Consider the following 19,585-nt stretch of genomic DNA (forward strand, 5'->3'; position numbering starts at 1 on the left):
GGCGAGTGCGAGAAGCAGGACAGGTGCCCGCCCCGGCTCTGTCACTGCTTCTGGACATGTGTCTGCACCGGGCTCTGCTGCGCACAAAGTCAGTCAAATTGGCTTAGGGCAAAGGCACATGCAGTTTGTCTGCTTCTAATTTAGGCAATATGTCGTTAACTCTCCTCGCTGAGCAGCCTGAAACACCAGCCAAGTGGGTGGATTCGCTTTTTTATTTATGTTTATGCTACTGGGTTAGAAATTAAAATAATGGTCCGCCTCTCCACCTAGTCTGCTTCATTTCTGCCCTAACGTTTTCAGCATAGTGGCATAACTGGCCACTAGACCCTCCCCAGAAAGGGAGCAGGTGATGCATGGTACAGCTGTTGGGGTTGGAGGATGCTGCTGCCCTGTTCCTGCTGAGAGCCTGCAGCTCCTGGCAGGTCACCCACTGGAACACAGTGGGTGAGATTGCACAGGGCGTGCCCTGGCTCAAGCAGTGGCTCTCAGTCCCGCAGTGCTGTGCTGCCCTTGGACACATCTGCTCCATCTCCCTCCTCCATGCACAGCAGTGCCAATACCTCTCTCCTGACTCACTCCTAACACACTCTGTGTGCACTGCTCAGGTCACGGTCACAAGTCACCCCTGCAAAGGAACCTTTGTGAAACATCCCTAAGAAATTCAACTTTAATGATACAGCCAGTGGGATGGAGATTTTCAGAGATTACAGCAAGTTAGCTATCCTGACTGGTGATCCCCAAGGCCATTTTAATAACAATAATGTATATAAGTAATCACTTTTAAACAGCTTCCTTCCCTAAAGCCTGCAGAAAGTTTCCCTTTCACTTCTTGTTGGTTCAGTTTCACTAGAGCAGCCAATGAGACAGAGAGTAAAGTGCCTCAGCAGAACACAGTTTTTGGGTAAGAGAGCAGGAGAATTGAACTCTGAAGTTAAAGTCATTTCTAGATGCCAGAGTTTGAGGAGGGAAGGCAAAACAAACTGTCTGCCTACATGTCATGTAAAATAATCAAGTGGAAAATCTCAGGCCTCTAGTGCTTACCCATGCACAGATAGGCTAGAAGCTAATCCCAGAACAGCTCTTTCAGTAGCTGAATTTCCTTTGTTGCTTTTTAACCTTAATAGCTCTTTAATTACTATTCTTATTTTCAAATCAAGTATACATCTGTGTCATATTAATAAATATTCATAGTCACTGGAGAGGTATTAAATGCATTTTTACCTGTGTTTCCAAGGGAATAGATACCAGCTGTGTGTACTATTATCTAATTTCAGCCTGTCCTCAGCACTGTAATAGTATCAAGACCTATTAGAGAAGACTCTATCAAATCACAATGATAATTTACTTGCTTTACAGTAGCACATAAGGATTCCTGCCCAGATCATGGCTCTGCTGTGCAAGGCTTTTTGCAGACTATGGCACAAGAGGTGGCCTTGCTTGACACAGCTGACACCTGAAATGGGAAACACAGCAAAGTGCTGCAGCAAGGATATAGCAGTGGAGTATGTGGTCATTTGAGTGTCTTTTAGTTCCTTGGAGGGTTCTGCCTGACTTTATTGCCTTTGACATCATGTGAGCACTGTGTGGAGCAGATTGGTACATGCTACAGATATTTGCTTTGTGATTGTATTGTTGGTCTCAGCAGCAGAGGCTGCTTAAATCCAGGGAAGGCCTCCTATTGCAGGTCTCATCATACAACACCCCCAAATGCAAATCCACATATGGTTAACCTGTGTGCTTGCACTAGTACCAGTATCTTACACTTTCTTATCTACATTCATTCCTTTATAGGCTACAGATGGAGCAGAAGGCTGTCCACTGTTCAGAAAATTTCAGGCTGTGCTATAATTTCAGTGAATGTGATTGAATCCTATGCTTCTTAGCTTCTTCAGGCTCCCTGCAAGGGCTGGAATGAGATTCCTCTCATGAAAAATTGTCTTGGCACTAATGCTAGCTGGGCTCCTTTCTCAAAATGAGAAAGTATAAGTCCGTACATGAAGTGTAGATGAAAAACTGGGAGTCTCCTGTGCTCCAGACTAACGGGTGAGAAAGCATCCCATTTTCCCATGCCAGCACTGGAACTGTTTGCCTTCTGAAAGACAGACACCTCTGGGTGCAATTTCCTTAGCTGGTTCTCTTCTATCCCAAGAGACCTAGGCAGCAGCATTTCCCTATTTCTTGTCTATGACACTGATCTAGAAAGGATAAGATCAAGCTCTTGGGTTAGCATAAAAAACCTGGGGAGAAATCCTGGGGGGAAAGTTTTCCCTCTGAGCACATACATGAAAGTCCTGGGCATCAATCCAGAAGAGGGAGGCAAGGAGTTTATAGGTCTGGGAGAGGGATCAAAGAAACCTGCAGCAGCCACTTCAGAACAGGAGGAAGACTTAGCTCTAATAAAGACTCTTGGGAATACATGTCATCACTGGTGCCCTTGCCTTTGAGGGCAGCAGTTACTTTGACTCCTGCCAGCTGAACTTCTGGCTGTCTCCAGACAGCTCCTGTCCAGCTGCAAGTGTACACATCTGGGGCAGGGTGAAAGCTGCAAGTGTGCACATCTGGGGCAGGGTTAAAGTCCTGAGCAGCCTGGCTCTGCACTTCCATGTCAACTGAGAAGCCTTTTTGCATCCAATCTCCAGGCATGCAACACTGGCCTGTGTGTGGCCATGCCTGGGTGGCACCAGGAAAAAATCACCCCACCAGCCATTTCCAGTTTTCTCTTTGTATTGCCCAAGAGCCAGGAAAAGCATAAGAAGAAAGTTAGATGCAGGTATGATACCTTCCTACAAGCAAGTGAACTAGGCAGACAGACCTTGCTCTGCTTTTTTTGCCTTACCAGCCAGGAACCCTAGCCAAGGGCTTGGTGCAATGATGATTGCCCTAGAACTAAAATGTGTTTCTCTTCCCCAATAGGAAGAAAAACTGTCCTTTTCCGTGGTGTCCAAGACAGCTGCAGCTCCCAGGTGTTTTTACAGCCCCTGGCAGGTACAGCTGTGTCCCCCTAAGCATTTCTGGTCAGAGTTTTCTCAACAGGGTTTGGCAAAGCTGATGACAGCACCCACGTGGCATATAGGGTACTAGGAAGCAACTTTCCTGAACCTGCTTCATTCTTTGTTTTGTTTTTGTTTTGTTGCCAGATGAGGGATCACCTCCTGGCTGGAGGTGCAGGATGAAACCATAAGAACCCTCCAGGGCATTTGTGTGGCTCCACAAGCCACCATCTCCTCCAGTGGTACGAGGGCAGCCTGACTTAAGAGAGGAGCTCTGAAGGCTGAGGAGCCCTGCGGGTGCTGGGTGCATCAGCAATGAGTGCTTGCCATCTGCTGGGAGGCAATCAGCCTGACAGGAGACACTCTTGGATGTAGGACAAAGAGAAAGGCCTGGGCCAGCAGTCCCTGAAGAGCTGGATGGCATTTGGGCTTGCAGACAGAGCAGGAGGAGTATCCTTTGTGGAGGGTAAGCACAAAGCAGTTGGGAAGCTCTGGTCTTGAGCACGTGAGGGCTGACAGAACTCACTGCAGGATTTTAACATGCTAACACCCCTCCTTGAACCCTCCTTGGAGGTGCCTGACCTAATTGCAGAGGTGGCAGAAGGCAGTTAGCTGTTTGTGTAACTAATGAATCTCAACTTATTCATTGGTTGCACTGAGCAGAGCCCTGGTGTGGTGGCATCTCACATTTCCACAGCACAATTTACCAGTGTCTGTCAAGCTGTCTGCGTGCTGTTCACAGCATATGCCATTCCTGTCACAGCTTCCCCCCCAGTCCCCACAGCACTGAGATACTGCCCTGCCTTTGACATATTCTCAGGATTCAGCCATTTGTTATGCCACCAGCACATCCAGCCTGACTGGCATGGAACATCCTGCTCCCTGTTGCATCAGCTCCTCGGAACACTTGTCCTGAGGAGTCCTCAGTCTTCCCAATGAGATTTCATTAATGTCTAGGAGGATATAATCAGATTTCCAGCACAAGATCTTGAAGAGCTGGTCTACTGATGGATGGACTAAAACTTCCCTTGCAATGCAGGTATTGGGATCCCAGGTGCAAGTCATATTACTACACTGTGAAGTATTGATTGCATTATCAAAAGCAGCATCAACCTTCTGGGCCTGCTATCCCACTGCTGCACTGAATGAGATGGTGCACAACAGGAGCAAAGTCAGGGAAAGCTCTGGGGTGTTCCTCTCCTGTTATGGAAACCACCACAGGAACCTGACAGTGTATAGTTCTTGCACTTTTAATACAGAAAGAAAAAACCACAAAAGTGGCAGCATCAAATGTTTTAATTCTCTGTATTTCATGATAGAAGAGGCCCAAACTCCTGTTAGGTATCCACATATTTCTGGAAGGCAGCATTTTCAAATGATATTTTTTCTTCCTAGCAGAGCCTGGCTGCAAGCCTACACACAGTGAGCTGTTGGGGCACATCTGCAGAAGAAGGGGGTGCAGCACCTTCCTTCTGTCTCTGGCTCAAATTGCAGACACATTTCTTCAGTGGCAACACCATTTTAAGCAGCATTTAGTTCAGGCACTGATTTCCAACCCTCCTGTACCTACTACACCATCTGGTCTAAGTGTTATTGTAGCTTTGTGGCAAACAAGATGAGGAAATTGATCCAGGATAAAATAAATGCAGCAAGACTTTCCCCATAAAGAGAGAGTGTCTCAGAAGAGTGAGCAAAGGCTGTGTGGAGGGGTAGGAAGAAGCAGGAGACTCCCTTTCTACAGTGTGGACTGGGAATCTACACTTTGCATAATATCAAAAGAAAAGTAGAACAGACTGAATAAATATCAGGCAATAGCAACAGAAGAAAGTAGGTGCCTCAGAGTCTGATTTTTTGCTTTTTTTTCCAGATTGTTCCTATCAATTGTTATTCTCATTTGGAGCAGGGATAGAAAAATTCCTTTGACCGAGAGACTATCTCCAAACGTCTCCAAATCTATGCTCTACTCTTTTCTGATTTCATTCTGTAAGTAAGAAACTCCCTAAACAAGAGCTTACTTAGACCATGTTGTGTTGTACACAAGCTTAGTGGAAACCAAGGGCTGGGATTTGAGTATAGGTTTGTGTGGCACTCCAGGGATACTCCAGTGAAAGGATGTTCTTTTCCAAGTCTGGTCAGAATCAAACAGCCCTCCAGGAACAGAACAAGCTTGGCAATTCCAGGTACACTTCCAGATTGATGATGCTCAGTAGAGTGACTCTCACAAGGTTTTCTTCAGTAAATTATGAGGAAGGTCAGAAATAATTTCAGATTAGTAATCCTCTAAAGGGGTCTACTAAATCTAACCTTTGATTAGTGTCAAGATCTTCAAAAATCAGAAGAAACACTATCAGTAGCATGCCATGCTCCCCTCCCTGAGCAGTCATCCCTGGCAGCCTCTTGCAGAGCTCCTTGGCTTTAATTTACATATTACTCCATCTAGTGGCTTTAACGTTCCAGCCTCCAAGAGTTTAAAACTCTGTCCCGGCACCAGCTGGAATTCAAACCTCTGCAGCAGCTTTGCCATCACCACTTTTACCTCCATCTGTTAAGAAGAAAAGCAAACTGTCAGTGACAGCAAATACAGCTTGGACTGCAGCTGCTTAAAGTCAGTCTACTATCTTATGCTGCTTTGTCAATAAAGAGATTTAGAAGTTAAATGTTACTCTGTTAATGCAGCCAGTTGAGTTTGGGCAGGAAACCTGTGACTTCCTGGATTTGAAGACAACTGACAGGCACTAACATCAGTCTTTCTGTTTAAACCCATTTGGGAAGTCAGACTGTAAAACTAAAGCACTCTGAGCACTGGTGCTTAGATGAACTCACAGCACAGCCCAAAGCACTGGCCCCTGGCTGTTCTGAAATGCTCTCTGCCATGCTCATACACATGGAATTGTTCCTTCTGTCCATGTAGCCCCCTCCTCACCTTCTCTGTGCCAGTTCTGGCTTGTGTCCTCCTCCAGCTGATGTTTCCCCTGCCTTGATTCTGTCAATGGCAGCCACAGGATGATCCCCAAGACCCCCTGTACATCCCCTGTGTGCCTGACTTTGGCTGGCAAAGGAATGCTGACTGTGATTCCCATTAAGGGGTTTGGATTCAAGCAGGCTGACCCAGGACAGTTTTGAGGGAGGGCAGCATGCTGGTCCTTCCCTGCAGGTACCTTGGCTGCATGGATGTCTGCTCTTGTGATAGCATTTGAGAGACATGCCTGTTATGGGCATGGGGGGAGATCTTCCCTCTGAGGAGAAGAGGGTCAGTGCAAAGGCCATCAGTGTGGCCTCTGGTGCCCACCACCACCCATGGTCACCACACCCTGAGCTGGCCCAGTGCTTGCTAACCAAGTGTTGTTCCAAGCCTCTACTCACCTGTGCAAACACCTGCCCGATGCAGGATCGGGGTCCCAGAGAGAATGGAAAATAGCAGTAATATGGCCTGCAAATGAAAATGTTCATAATTGTCACTCTTGACAACTTGGTTGTAAAGAAACAAACAAATATTTAATCACAGCAGCAAGAAAATTGTCTAAATATGCCCTCGCCTGTCGGACTTTTTAAAGCAGTCTCCAAGTCAGTCCACTGACTAGACTTAGGCTGCCTGCCCACACGGCTGAACAGCATCTTCTCTCCCCCAGCCCCTTCTCCCCTCTCTAATATGGAGACATTTCAAGCACCCGGGGACCAGGGCTGTCACACATTAAATTCTTGCATTGTACCAAGGCAAATATTCTACCTGGTTTGGGCCCAAAGCTTTGACCTCAATATAAATATTTAATAACAGTAATATTGGGGTTTTTTTGTAAGGTAACATGGTCTAAAGAATTCTTGAACAAAAGCTGTGCATTATTGCTCTCTGTTTACATTTGGATGATTTAGTGTTACTCATACTGGAATGGAAAAATAGTTTTATGCTACTTTTCTTTCCCTTGAAATGTCTTCCTGTAATGGTTTTTTAATACATATTTAATAACAAGGGAGTAAAAAGAAGCTCACTTAGGTGCATCTTTGCTGAATCGATCTGGATCAAAAGTAAGTGGATCCTTGAAAAACTTTTCCATCCTTCCCATTACGTAAGTGTTGAGCTGGCAAGAAAGAATTTATTTTTGTTAGTCAGGAGCAACACACTGAAAATGCCTCTTTGCTCTCAGAGGTATAAAACCATAAATGCCTTCCACTCCCCAACTAGGAGTCTTAATTCATACCCCAGTTTTGGTCAAAATATTAGAGAAGCCAGTTCAAATATGCCCAGGGAAGATTTTGGCCCTCTCACCCACAGGCCTGCTACATTTGGATTAACTGGGGCAGCTAAAAGCTGCTGATGGTGGATGGGACTCACAAAGACCGTGGTGTTGGCAGGAATTTTGATGCCATTGATGACGAGCTCCTTCTCCAGCCTGCGGAGTGTCCCTGAGACGGGCGGGTACAGCCGCAGTGACTCCTTAAAAACCTGTGCCAGCAAAAAGCACAAGAGATCAGTTAGTTCATACACTGTAGGAAGCAGAAATAAAATTAATTACCTCCCTATGGCCTTTCACTTTAGCTAAATGCGAGATTTTGACTTTTGAAACGGATGTGGTTTATCTGCCTTGGACTCCTGTGGGCAAAATGTGGATAAGTCAGCTCCTTCAGGCCTGGTTCTTTCTTACAGCTGGTAAAACACAGAGAAAAAGACACAAAGCCCAGAAGAGATCCTGGAACAGATCTAACACCTCAAGTCAGATGAACAACTAAGTGAAAAAGTATTAGGAAGCAAACTCAAAGGGAATACCTAAGAGTGAAGTCTCCTGCCCCTGATGAGCTGTTCTGGGCACTGGCTGCCATGAGGGTGGGTGATTGCTCCCACCTCCTTCCCACTCTCAGCTCCTGCCTTTGTCCTGCTTCTGCTGCTTGAGGAGCTGAGCCAGGTCAGAGCCCCAAAAAGACAAAAAACAACCTGGCAAAGGAAAATGAATAGGGAATGTTGAGAAAAAAAATGGAACAAGACCATTTCTTTTGGTGTCAGTGAGCTGTAAGAATGGCTTATTCCATCAAAGTGAAACCTAATTAACAGTGCACATGAGCATCACACTGAAAATGCAATTAACAGTGTGCCTGCACAAGTGGATTAATGAAAAAGAAACCTGGACAAAAGGATTCAGAATTGCCTGAACAACAGCAGAGGAGTCCCATAGTCTCTGATACTCCAGTGATGGACTGGCTCTGACCAAGGGTGACTGATTTTGGTTGTACAGATCCAAGCTTTTGCTGTTATATAAATGGTCTGCTTTGAGGACCTCTCATGTGATCTGTCTTAAAACTGAAAGGCTTAGATACCTCATCCTAATTGGAGTGGTATAATTGTGATGGTGTTTGGAGAAGCCTAAGGAAGCCTGCTGATTTCTGTAATCACATAGAGTTGCCTTTTTCTTATGAGAAACAGACCTATGAAATCTATCTGCTATCAAAGCACAGTAATTCGTGGGATGGGATATGCCAAATGGTAAAACACTGTTGCTCACCTCAGCAGGGCAGTTTAAAACAAAAAGGATCATGGCAGTCTACTAAAATCACAGGGAAATTTATGCAGAACAGCTGCCAGGACTGTGATTCAGGCTCTCCTGAGGGCTACTGGTGTCCCCCATCTTGTAAAAAAAGGAAATGCAACACAAACACTGGCTGATAGCCAACCTTGGCTTTGCAGTTCATTACCAAGCAGCATTTCTATACACAAGACCTCTTTTAGGACCAAACTCTTTCCCCCACCATCCCCAAGCAACTGAAGAGGGTTTCAAAATTGAATAATGAAAATTTGACATTAGAAAACCAAGCCATTATTTTTGGCTATCCTCAAATCCCACTTTATTGCATATGGTGAGATCACACCTGGAAATGCTTTAACAATAATCAAACAAAAATAGAGCAGTGAATTAGGAAAGTGTGGGGGATTCACACATACAGGTTGGGCTCAAAGTTGCACACCTTTCTTAAAGTTACAGCCATTGTTTCACCTTAAACAGATAGGGATTATGCAATTCTACTCTAGCTCCCAGACTGGTAATAATTAAGGAAAGCAGTGAAGGAATCTGTAAATTTGAGGAGCACCTTTCCCAATAAGGTTGGGCTGCTGCAAATGTGTCAGGCTACCTGCTTGCTGACTCTCTGGGGACAAACACTATCAGGATAAAAGATTAGCAAAGTTTTTAAAATTTTAAAGGTGTGAGGCTCCTCCATGACATGTCAGAGGTGCTACCAAACAGCTCTGCCTGGTATCTTACCTCACTCCTACAGTACCTGTGATAAGTAGGTGAGCTTGCCAAGATCCTCATAGTCAACATCTCTCTTGGCACCAAGAACCTCATCCACTTCAGCCTGAGCCCTGCAGTTCAATCAAAACTCGTTAGCTGCAGATCCCTGTTTCTTGCTATTGCCTAGCAAATTACATTAGTTTACTTTCTAGACACTGAGCTGCACTTAAACACCCATCCTCAGGCAAAATGCCAACCAATTCCCACCCAGGCTTCCTGAACTTGTACCTCATATCAGGATGAGGCAATGTGCATAGAGGGCAGCTGAATCAGGTAGGATCTGGGACCCATATGTATAAAGGCTTTTTAAAAAATCACCTGGGTGAAACTGAAATAATCCATCTTAAGGTTTTTCTTTTTTATATATTTTGGATATATTGGTACTAGGAAACTGTTTAGTTTGGAAGGGAGGCTAGAATTCATTGGGAACTGATCCTATCTTTTTAATAGCCTTTACAATTAAGTTCATCTTGAAATTAGCATCAAGCTGAGTCTAAAAATTGGAGCATACTTACCTTTCCAGTATTTCAGGATGCTGACCCAGTGCCATTACTGTAAATGTCATCTGATTGGCACTGGTTTCATGACCTAATGATAACAAAAAAAACCCAGTGTAAAAGTTAGTATGAAATAATAACATGATACAAAGATGGTCTACTAGATGGTGGTTGTGAATAGGAAGCTTTAAACATCAAAACCCAAATGTTTTATTTCAAATATGCTAGAAAACAAAGGAAATAATAAAAGGTATGTAAAGTCTACGTAAAGAGCTTTCAACAATGACAAGAAAAGGACATAGCTGGCAAAGATATGACCCATCTTGCCCAAGCCAAAGCTGCAGTGGCTGTATGCAGCACCTATTGGTCATGAGCTCCCTAACAGGAGGGCCAGTGAGGTCCAGGATTTGCCTTGTCATATTATGGGACACACAGTTCTGCCAAAAAGGAAGGATTTACTGGTTCTGAGGGAAAACAGAGCTTCTTATCATCTTTCTTTGAAAGGTCTCTTTACTTGTCAGGATGACCCTGCTTGAGCTGGGAGGTTGGACTAGAAGACCCTTCTAACCTTACCCACTTTGTGACTCAGATGTGGACACTTTTCCCTCTTTTTCATGGATAGACATATGTACTATTTTAAAGCATTACAGAAAACAGACTTCTGCAAGGATGTCTGCTGCAATAACACATTTCTTGCCAAACAACAGCATTTTGACCTCATCTTCTTTTGAACCTAAATCCTCTTGATCTGCAAAGTGTTGTTTATCTCACATAATTACTTAGCCCATGCATTTTCTTATTTGCTTGACAGTGCCTTCTCCTACTAAGGCAAGGATGGCATTTAATCATGTGGGTGAGTTGGTGCAAAGACACACTGAATATGTAAAAGATGGTTTTGGTGGAGTTTAGTGGGATCTGGCTGGAAGGGCCAGAGTCCCATAAGGAATAGCCTTGCACCCCAGTGGGCAATGGAAAAACAGAGGCTGGAAAACAGAATGAGAAGCCAGTGGCTGGAAAACAACGGCATTATTCTGGCATTATTTGCTGCATTGATATAATTGAAAGAGGATAATATATCATTTGCCTGTGAGAAATTAAGAGTTCTCTCCAGATCTCACCTAGCTGGTCCTATGCCAGTGTAATACTGCTGTCTTCCAACCAAGAGACTCCTGGTTGTAGCAGCATCACATGGAGTCATGATGTTAATCCTGATGTTAATTACGATTAACAAGGATGTTAATCATGACCTAGCTCAAGAATGAGTACAGCTTTCTACATGACATAACCAAACATAAAATTAAAATAACTACCAACCTGCAACAAAGAAAGTGATGAAGTTATCCAGAATGTTTTCATCATCTCTAGTCTCCTCCATAGCTGTCAAGATAGAAAAACAATCTGGATTTGAAAATGCCCCCATGCCCCAGATGGACCAGCCAGAATGCTCTGCCCTGTTTGGCACATATTAGCTGAGGTGGCATCGAGAGAGGATGCTGAGTGAGCATTTCGGGGGTGACTTGTGATCAATATTTGATGCAACACAAAGAAATAAGGAATTTGCAAAGCAACTCTAACTATCCTCAGTGTGAAAACAACTTTAAAGGAATATCCAAGTTCAGATCCCCAAAACAATCCTCCCTGAATTTCACAGCAAAACATACCACAGAGAAATTCACTCGAACAGCAAGGTGTCTCTTACCATCATTTTTCAGTATCTGTGTAAGAATATCCATTGTGGCTTCTTTCCCATTCTGAATGGCTTCTCTCCTCCGGTCAATGCACTCCTTCCCCACACGTCTCAACAGCCTCACACTCTCCCTGGCCTCCTTTACCAGCTTCTGATTCCCTGGCATGAACTGAATACAGAATTTCTTTTGTCATTTTATTCCTTTTGCTGGTAAGAAATAATGTCAATGTTATTTTACAAGTCAGCACCTTGTTTTCCACTAAATGACACTTGTCACAAAAACATTTGCTCTCCATGCAACAAACTGAATGCCCGCAGGATGAAGAGTTCGGGCTGAAATAAGAAATATTTCAATCTGTGAATGTTGAAGTCACGTCTCATCAGAGCTGATGTTCTGGGCATTGTGACCAAATTCATCATTTCTCCATGGAAAGAAATTGCAGCAGGCAATGCAGAATCTCACCCCTGGTCTCAAAAAGGAAAACAGGAGCTCTAAAAGCCTGAACTACAGCTTTCATGAGACACTGAAATAATTCCTTATTTAAATATTTCATACTACATCCATCATTTCCTAGTAGATGAATTTAGGTTGAAAATGTAATTTTTTCACAGCAAGAACACTCAAATTTCTTCCACCCCGAGTGAAGCCTGCCATCCTTCTTGGACAAATGGCAAAAATCTCAATTTTTAATGGGTATGAGAGCATAAAACCATATCAGAAGGAGACATATGCTGGGGAGAACAAAAGAAAAAAAAAAGATTAAATATTAATGTTAATTTAATGATTTTTTAAAGCACTAATGAATTTTATCTTGATGCACATTAGAGTGAAAGATCTACAGATGATTGTTTCCCCGACATGTATTACATAGCTCCATGAACTCAAGCAGGAGCAGCTGAATGTGAGGAAAGAGGACTGAAGAGAGGAGAGTACAGACCCTTATGAAGGGGTTGCGTGCCTTGTTCAGTCCCTCCATAATCTTAGTCACAGCGTTGGGTAAAGGCGTCTGGTCATCACTCAGGGCATTTAATTCCAAGCCAAAGGCCACCTGAGATGCAGGAGAGAAAAAGGCAACTTGCTGGGTGGGGGTGAAAGAGCAGGATAGCTTCACAGCACCACCTTTTCCCCTAAAAATATCTCAGGCTAGATCCTACCTTGCAGGAGACTGCGAGGGGAGGGCAAGATCAACATTATGTTTTCTCCTTATTTGGGCAGATTAATAATTTACTTCTACTCTCCATTCCTCCCAAACTGGTTTGCATAGAAAGGGAAAAGCCAGTGTAAGGCAGACTTCCTGCTGAGATGCAATGGCAATAATACAATCTGCAACCATGAAAGAGCCCTGGTTGTGTCCCTTTTGGCATGGAGAGGAGGGAGGTATGAGGCTGAAAGGACTTTTGCAAAGGGTCCCCATCCTTCAGGCCACATCTAAACTTATGCAGACCCTTCCCTAACTGCCCTTTCCCATGGCTCGGCCTGAATGGAAGTGGCACAATTAGTCCTGCAGGTCTTCTGGCACTGCTGGGTAAAGGTCTTTCTCCCTGCCTCCAGCTCCTGATCCCATCCTGCTGCTGGTAGGCATTACTTCCATCTCTTCCTGCCAGTTGCAGAGGAAAGAAGAAAGGGACAGCTGGTACCTTTCCAATGATATCCATAGTCACCCGGTTCATCATCGACAGCATGCTAAACTCTGTTTTTCCATCTGCCTTTTCCTCTAGCTTCTCCATCAGCTCCTCTGCTTTTTCATTAAAAGTTTCCATCAGACCAATCAGGTAGCTGAACAATCAATAAAGATGAGTAATGGGGGCTCTGGAGAGGACACCTTTGTTATTTTCCATAGGAAATTGTAAAGTTTTCTTAAAATTTATAATTAATTTGCCTTAATATATTAAAAAGCAAACATACAGAATGAGCTACATTCTTCTTATAGCAGCCCTGCTCTGCCCTGCCACGTAATTAACATCTGTCATGGCAAAGGGTGGTGACCTGTGCCCATCAAGTCATATGGACTTTATCTTTGGACCCTACATACAACTCATCAAGGGGCACAAGGAAACCAGACCAACCCTCTGCCTTATCTTTTCCAATGGGATAAGGCAGCCATAATCATGCTCAAGGATACACAACCTTCGGACCTTTCTGCCATTACTGAGTTCACAGGGATGTGTCAACGCTCCATGGGAAGTCTGGTCAAATTATACTTAGCATGGGAATGGAGTGCTGGATTCTAAGTTGAATATGATTTTGGCACTGAATGTTGGGGTCTTTTTCATCCAAATATCAAATAATGGCAGGGAGAAGCATGACAATGACAATACAGTAAAAATAACAGCTAGAGCATCCCAGAAATATTTGCCTCACCTTCGGCTGAAAGCCGGATCCATTATCCTCCGCTGCTTGTGCCAATGCTCATGGTTGCAAACAGTTACCAAGCCATTCCCCAGAAACCTAGCACACAGGAAAACAAGGGAAGGAACAGTCTTATGCAAGGGAGCTTGCTGAACCCCATGTAGTCACAGATACAAGTTTTTCACATCAACTTTCCTTTATTTTTCCCATGTGTGGGGAGCACCTTTGAATATGCAACCATTGCATCACTGTGGATAACAACCGAACCACAGATATTTTTGTCAGGTAGGTGTGGAATGCTGAGTCCCATAAGATGCTGGTTCATTACAGCTGTTATGCAAATAATTAATATAATACCTGGATTTTTTTGTATTTTTTAAAGCTTCAGACTTACAAAGAAAAATTCCATGTTTTTGGAATTGAATTTTGAAGTTGCAAACTGCCATGCCTTATGGAGTGCTCTAAAATCTGAGAAGTTTGATGATGGTCTTGAGCAGACTGCTCTGAGACTAACTGAACATCCCCAGGGGGAAAAAAATACGTGATCAAGGTAAAAGAAAATCCAACATTTCCTCCTCCCTGACTGGGAAGACATTTGACTTGACATATAGTTTAATAGGTACAAGCTGCTTACATGTGTCTGGAATTAGAAAATAATCCCCACACAAAGGTAAATGGTCTGAGTCAAAATGTTATGCCATTATATTATTAATCTTGTACTTATTTTCAGATCACAGTGGCCTCAGATAGGTTTTGCCTACCTCTCACCGAACAGGCTGAAGAGAGTACCATACACCTTTGGATCCTTTGGGTGCTGTGGTGACATCAAGAACTCCTAAAATCAAACCTCAGGTCAGTAAATACTAGTGCAATCCGTTTTCCAGACAAAACACAAAATTTCACTCACACACATTTACTCTTTTTTTCTGCAGCAATAGTCTGAAGAGTAGATGAATTATCTGGTGTCCCCTGATTCCCCAGTCCCTTGCTTGCTTTGCATGCCTCTAAGCACTTTTTTGCCCAGTGTCCTGAAATCTCACTCTGTTGTAATTGCAAAGACTTAGAGAGAGAAATCTGGTCTGTTGTGCCCCATTCTTTTTAGATATTAAGCTCTTGCAGAAAGCCTGCTTTTCACAAATAGAAAACATTTGCTATATGTGCTGTTTAAATAAAAGTAACAAAATAAATTAAACTGATCAAGGAAAAGATAAATCAGGACAGCCTGGAGAGCAAAGCACCTCATCCTCCTAACCCAGCCAGAACCAAGTACAGATGCTCTGATCATCAGGCATCAGCTCTCCCATTATGGAGGGATGGGCTGATCCCCACTATTGATTTGGCTTTATTTTTAGTACCTTCACTCCTTCAGGACTCACAATCAATACTGAGATTCTGTGAAAGGCATTCACTCGTACAACAGGTCCGTATTTCTCTGCCCTGTAAGAAGACACATTTTTTAAAAAGAGAATTATGGTACAAACTACCAACATGTAACAGCTCAGACCTAATAACCTTGAAGGACCAGAGCGGGAACTACTGCAGTCTCCAGCCAATGAAGTCATTAAGAGAATCACAGGAGAGAATAATCAAGGTTGGAAGAGACCTTCAAGATCACCTGAGCCAACCATCAACCCATCACCACCATAATCACCCCTAAACCATATCCCCAAGTGCCACGCCCAAACATCTCTTGAACACTTCCACGAAGTTACTCTACCACCATCCTTATTCCAATGGCTGACCATTCTTTCAGTGAAAAAGTGTTTTCTAATATCTAATCTGATCTGAAAGATCAATGCTCTCTCTCTAGCTCCTCTGTCAGTCTTCTCAATGATCCTAATTGTGTACTTCTGTAAGGGTTTTTTGGCCTTGATTTCTCCATATACACTACAGGACTACCCTGTTCAATGTCATTGATGTGCCTCAACTTACCACTGCAGGAAGAGATCTGGTGTAAACTCTCCATTCCTCACCATTCTCCATATGATTGGCAGGTGTCCAAATAAAAAGCTGCAGAATATGAAAGTTAAAGAGTGTCATGAGGATGCCAACACAGGGTTTTGTACAGATTGCAATCCTTGTTGCTCAGTGAGTGTTGCTCACGTTTTCCTGGTAAGGGAAGATGAAAATAACTCTGAGTTGCGCCAGTTCTCAGCCCTCACCAAGCTGGTAAACTGGGGACCAAAGATAGGCTGGTGCTTGCATGCAGCCAGAAGACCAGCCCAGAGGTGAAGGACGAGGTCTTTTTCTTATGCTGTATTAAAGGAGATGTTTGGGCCTGGATGAGAACCCTCATGAATTGCTTTGCTCTTTACCTGGCTGACTGAATCTTGACTGCAGCTATTACATTGCTCTACACAAAAGAGGCATTTGCATTAAATACTCTTTAATACATGGTCATCCCTGGTAAGTGTAACTTCATTTCTGTCAATGGATTCCTGTTAAGGGAAATTAGGAACCATTTCTTCTGTCCAAAACTGCGTCATTTCAAATACTGAGGAGGTTAATTACTGGCTAATATGGAAATTGAAGAAATTAATTAAAAATGTTAACTCTTCAAATACAACAGCTGCATTAAAAACATAGAGATAAATTCCTTCCTTCAACTGCGAGTGGTGAATTCCCACTGGCTTTGCATAAATCTGAGGGAAGATCTGGCCAAGCTCCTCTCTAAATGAAGCAAGCCGCACTCAAGGTCTGTTTTCCATCTGAGAGACAGTCATGCTATCATCCTTTTCAGTATAAATAAGCTATGGGGAAAAACAGGCTCTTATTTTATTACTGTTGGAACTGGGAAGCACTTAAAATAACAAGAACTCAACAAAGTTACTCAACATCTACAGAAAACTTTTAATCCTCCCCTTGTTTGACTCCGCCTTTGTTACTGTATTCCAAAAAGATGTGAAAGCCCCAAATACAACACAACTCCTTTGTCAGCTCTGGAAACTGCTCTATCTGCATTACAGGAAACGAGGTCCCACTCCTGGCTGCTCTGGTGTGCCATCACTCTATGGTGTTAATTCACACCTCAAAAAGAACCTAAGGACGTGCAGGTCTAGGTATGACAGGAACATCCTCTCTCTAGTCTTGGTATCTGACCCTGATTACACAAGTAGGCTGAAGCCTGGAGGTGGCAGGAGAGAGGGGTGTCCCTGTAGGGCTGTGTGTGAGTGCCGGTGTCTCTCCCTGTGCCATGTTACAGAGGGCATGTGCCCCCACAGGGGAGGTTAAGTGGGGAGCTCACACACTGCTGCAGGAACCACGACTGCTTGTGACAGTGCTGCCACCGCCTCGCTGGCAGCCTTCTCACTGCCCCTTATCGCTTATGACACTTTTATTTATTTTTGGCAGAGACTAAACACCTGGCTTTCGAAGGAGAGCATGGAAAGTGCCCGGTGGAGTTACTGTCAATGTGCCCCCTGGCGCAGTGTGGGGCGGCGGGCGGTGCCGGCCCCTCCCGCGGCGGCTGACGCCGCTGTCAGGTCCCTCCTCAGGCTCATGAGCAAAGGCACAGCTCGGGTGGGCGACTCTAAAGCGCTCCTTGGTGCCGCTGTGGCCACCCGGGAGATGTAGGTCAGGACGGGCAGGCCCGGCCCGGCCAGGCCGGCCGTGCGCTCCTCAGCGCTGCCAGCGCTCCCGGGGAAGGGGCACACACCAACACCGTGCCCGGCCTGCCCTGACCCCCCGACACTGCCCCTGCCCGCACCACCGGGCCCGGCCCGGCCCACGGACACCGCCTGGAGGGTTTATTCCCTGCTCTGGCGGCTCCAGCCTGGCAGGGAGCGCTCTGCGCAGACACCGAGCCTGCCCGGCCCGGCCCAGCCCGGCCTTACCTCTCCCGCGGCGGGCCGGGGATGTGGTCGTACTTGGCGTGGATGTAGCGCACGTAGCAGCAGTACAGGACCAAGGCCAGCAGGGCCAGGGCCAGCAGGAGCCCGCCCGCCGCCCAGAGCACCGCCATCCCCGCGGCTGCCAGCGCCTTCCCCTCAGCGGGCGGGCAAAGGGCGGCCGGGGCGGGCCGGGAGAGGCCCCGGCGGCGCTTAAAGAGCCCGGCGGGGCGGGCAGCGCTGGGAGCGCCCTGCTGCTCCAGCGCACCGCGCAGAGAGGGCCGAGGAGTGTGAGCGTGGCCCAGAGCAGGACACGAACGTGCTCACAGGGCTGGAGCGTTTTTCCCATGCAGACAGGCGGAGCCAGCCGGAGCTGTTCAGCCCGGAGCATAAGGCAGCTCCCGGGATCACTTATTGCAGGGGCTGCAAGAGCCGGAGAGGGACTTGTTACAAGGGCATGTAGTGATATGACAAGGGGGAATGGCTTTGAACTTAAAGAAGGTAGATCTAGATTAGGTATTAGGAATAAATTCTTTACTATGAGGATAGTGAGGCACTGGACAGGTTGTCCCGAGGAGTTGTGCATGCCCTGTCCTTGAAGTGTTCAAGACCAGGTTGAATGGGGCTTTGAGCAGTGGAAGGTGTGTCCCTGACCATGGCAGGGGATGAAGGTGGAACTAGATGATCCTTATGGTCCCTTCCAACCCAAACCATTCTATGATTCTATGACAGATACATACATATGTATGTGTGTGTGTGTATGGATATATGTTTTCCTGGGTGGAGATGATGCTTTGCACAAGTGCGTGAGGAGGTCAGGAAGGATGCTGCACCTTCCTATGTTTGTTTACAAATGTGTTTTAAATAAAGCTTGTCTCTGAAGGCTTCTAGGCAAACCAAGCATCCCAGGACAAGGAAGGCGGAGGCTTTTTGTTGACTTTTAACTCGTTAAATTAGAAGATATAAAAGGAAATGTACTGTTGATGCCTGTAGGAATGAGTTGGTTGAAGGTTTTTAGAGCAGCCTGTTTCGGGCACCATGTTATACAACATGCTTGTTCCTCATCCAGACACAAGAATGAGAGCTGATACCATTTTATTCAAAACAAGCAATCTAATACTCACATAAATTGCATAAGGATTGCAGGACACAAGAGACCAAGCCATAAAATGGTGGGAATTAATTTCTGATGAATGGAAAGTAATGCATGTGGGAAGACAAAATGCGTGTATACATATCCATATATATGCAACCCAGTTATATATATTTAGTGGTGATACTTATTCAGGAAATTCACCTTAATGCTCGGTACAGATCAGAGTAGCAAGCAGAGCATTGTCAGGATTAGAAATGAGGGAGTGAGTAAAACAAGATGCCTGAATGTACTGGTAGATAGAGACCTGGATAAACCTGGGGCACACCCACCATGTGGGAATACACCATGCACTCCTTCTACCAGCGCGGCAGAGGTGTACAGACAGAACAGGTTAAGCCTCAAACTGGAAAAAGGATGAGTGAGGGAGGTTATAACAGGTGTTAGGAAAACCACCAGTGGTTGGGAGATAAATAGGGACAAACTGAGTCATTACTTTGTGTAATTCAAGAACAAGGAGGTACCCACTGTAATGATCCAGCAGCAGGTGTAAAGGAGGAATACATTTTTCACAACAAATTGTAAATGGGGTCACTCATGGAAACAAGTTGTTGTGGGAGCTAAGTAAGTAAGTTGGCTCACAAGGAGCCAGGGAAAGTGATGGAGAATGGCACCAGGAACCACCACTGGCCTCAGCAAGACTTCTGCACTCTGGGGATTTCTGGCAGGAAGGGCAAGACCCCAAACTGCTCAAGAAAATCAAGAAGGTATAAAAACCATCTACTGCATCCTCCTTTCTTCCCATCCTGCCCTTAGTCCAGTGGCCTTTCAATCACTGCAACAACCTCCATAGTCACCTATAA

The 19,585-nt window shown here is 45.0% G+C and overlaps 1 protein-coding gene across 1 annotated transcript; it reads right to left on the reverse strand.

Moving 5' to 3' along the window:
• Window positions 1-4,279: 4,279 nt before the first annotated feature.
• Window positions 4,280-17,788, reverse strand: CYP46A1 (cytochrome P450 family 46 subfamily A member 1). Its single transcript, XM_083863491.1, has 15 exons — window positions 17,636-17,788; window positions 15,735-15,812; window positions 15,158-15,239; window positions 14,564-14,637; window positions 13,815-13,901; window positions 13,091-13,229; window positions 12,391-12,501; window positions 11,465-11,621; window positions 11,080-11,142; window positions 9,784-9,856; window positions 9,255-9,339; window positions 7,321-7,431; window positions 6,978-7,066; window positions 6,354-6,420; window positions 4,280-5,532 (listed from the first exon to the last, which is right to left on the reverse strand). Exons 1-15 carry the CDS (start codon window positions 17,761-17,763, stop codon window positions 5,371-5,373), a joined length of 1,506 nt encoding a protein of 501 aa, XP_083719617.1. The 5' UTR covers window positions 17,764-17,788; the 3' UTR covers window positions 4,280-5,370.
• Window positions 17,789-19,585: the final 1,797 nt, after the last annotated feature.

Source organism: Zosterops lateralis (assembly GCF_965231275.1).
Source record: "Zosterops lateralis genome assembly, chromosome: 6".
In the NCBI taxonomy this organism is placed as follows: domain Eukaryota; kingdom Metazoa; phylum Chordata; class Aves; order Passeriformes; family Zosteropidae; genus Zosterops; species Zosterops lateralis.

What these genes read in the sequence shown, in the direction of transcription:
- CYP46A1 (XM_083863491.1), bottom strand. Translation starts at nt 17,763, where the DNA reads ATGGCGGTGCTCTGGGCGGCGGGCGGGCTCCTGCTGGCCCTGGCCCTG. An exon ending in CATCCTGAAATACTGGAAAG is followed by an intron (nt 9,340 to 9,783) that starts GTAAGTATGCTC and finishes ATTGAACTGCAG; the next exon opens with GGCTCAGGCTGAAGTGGATG. An exon ending in CTGCCAACACCACGGTCTTT is followed by an intron (nt 7,067 to 7,320) that starts GTGAGTCCCATC and finishes CTTTCTTGCCAG; the next exon opens with CTCAACACTTACGTAATGGG.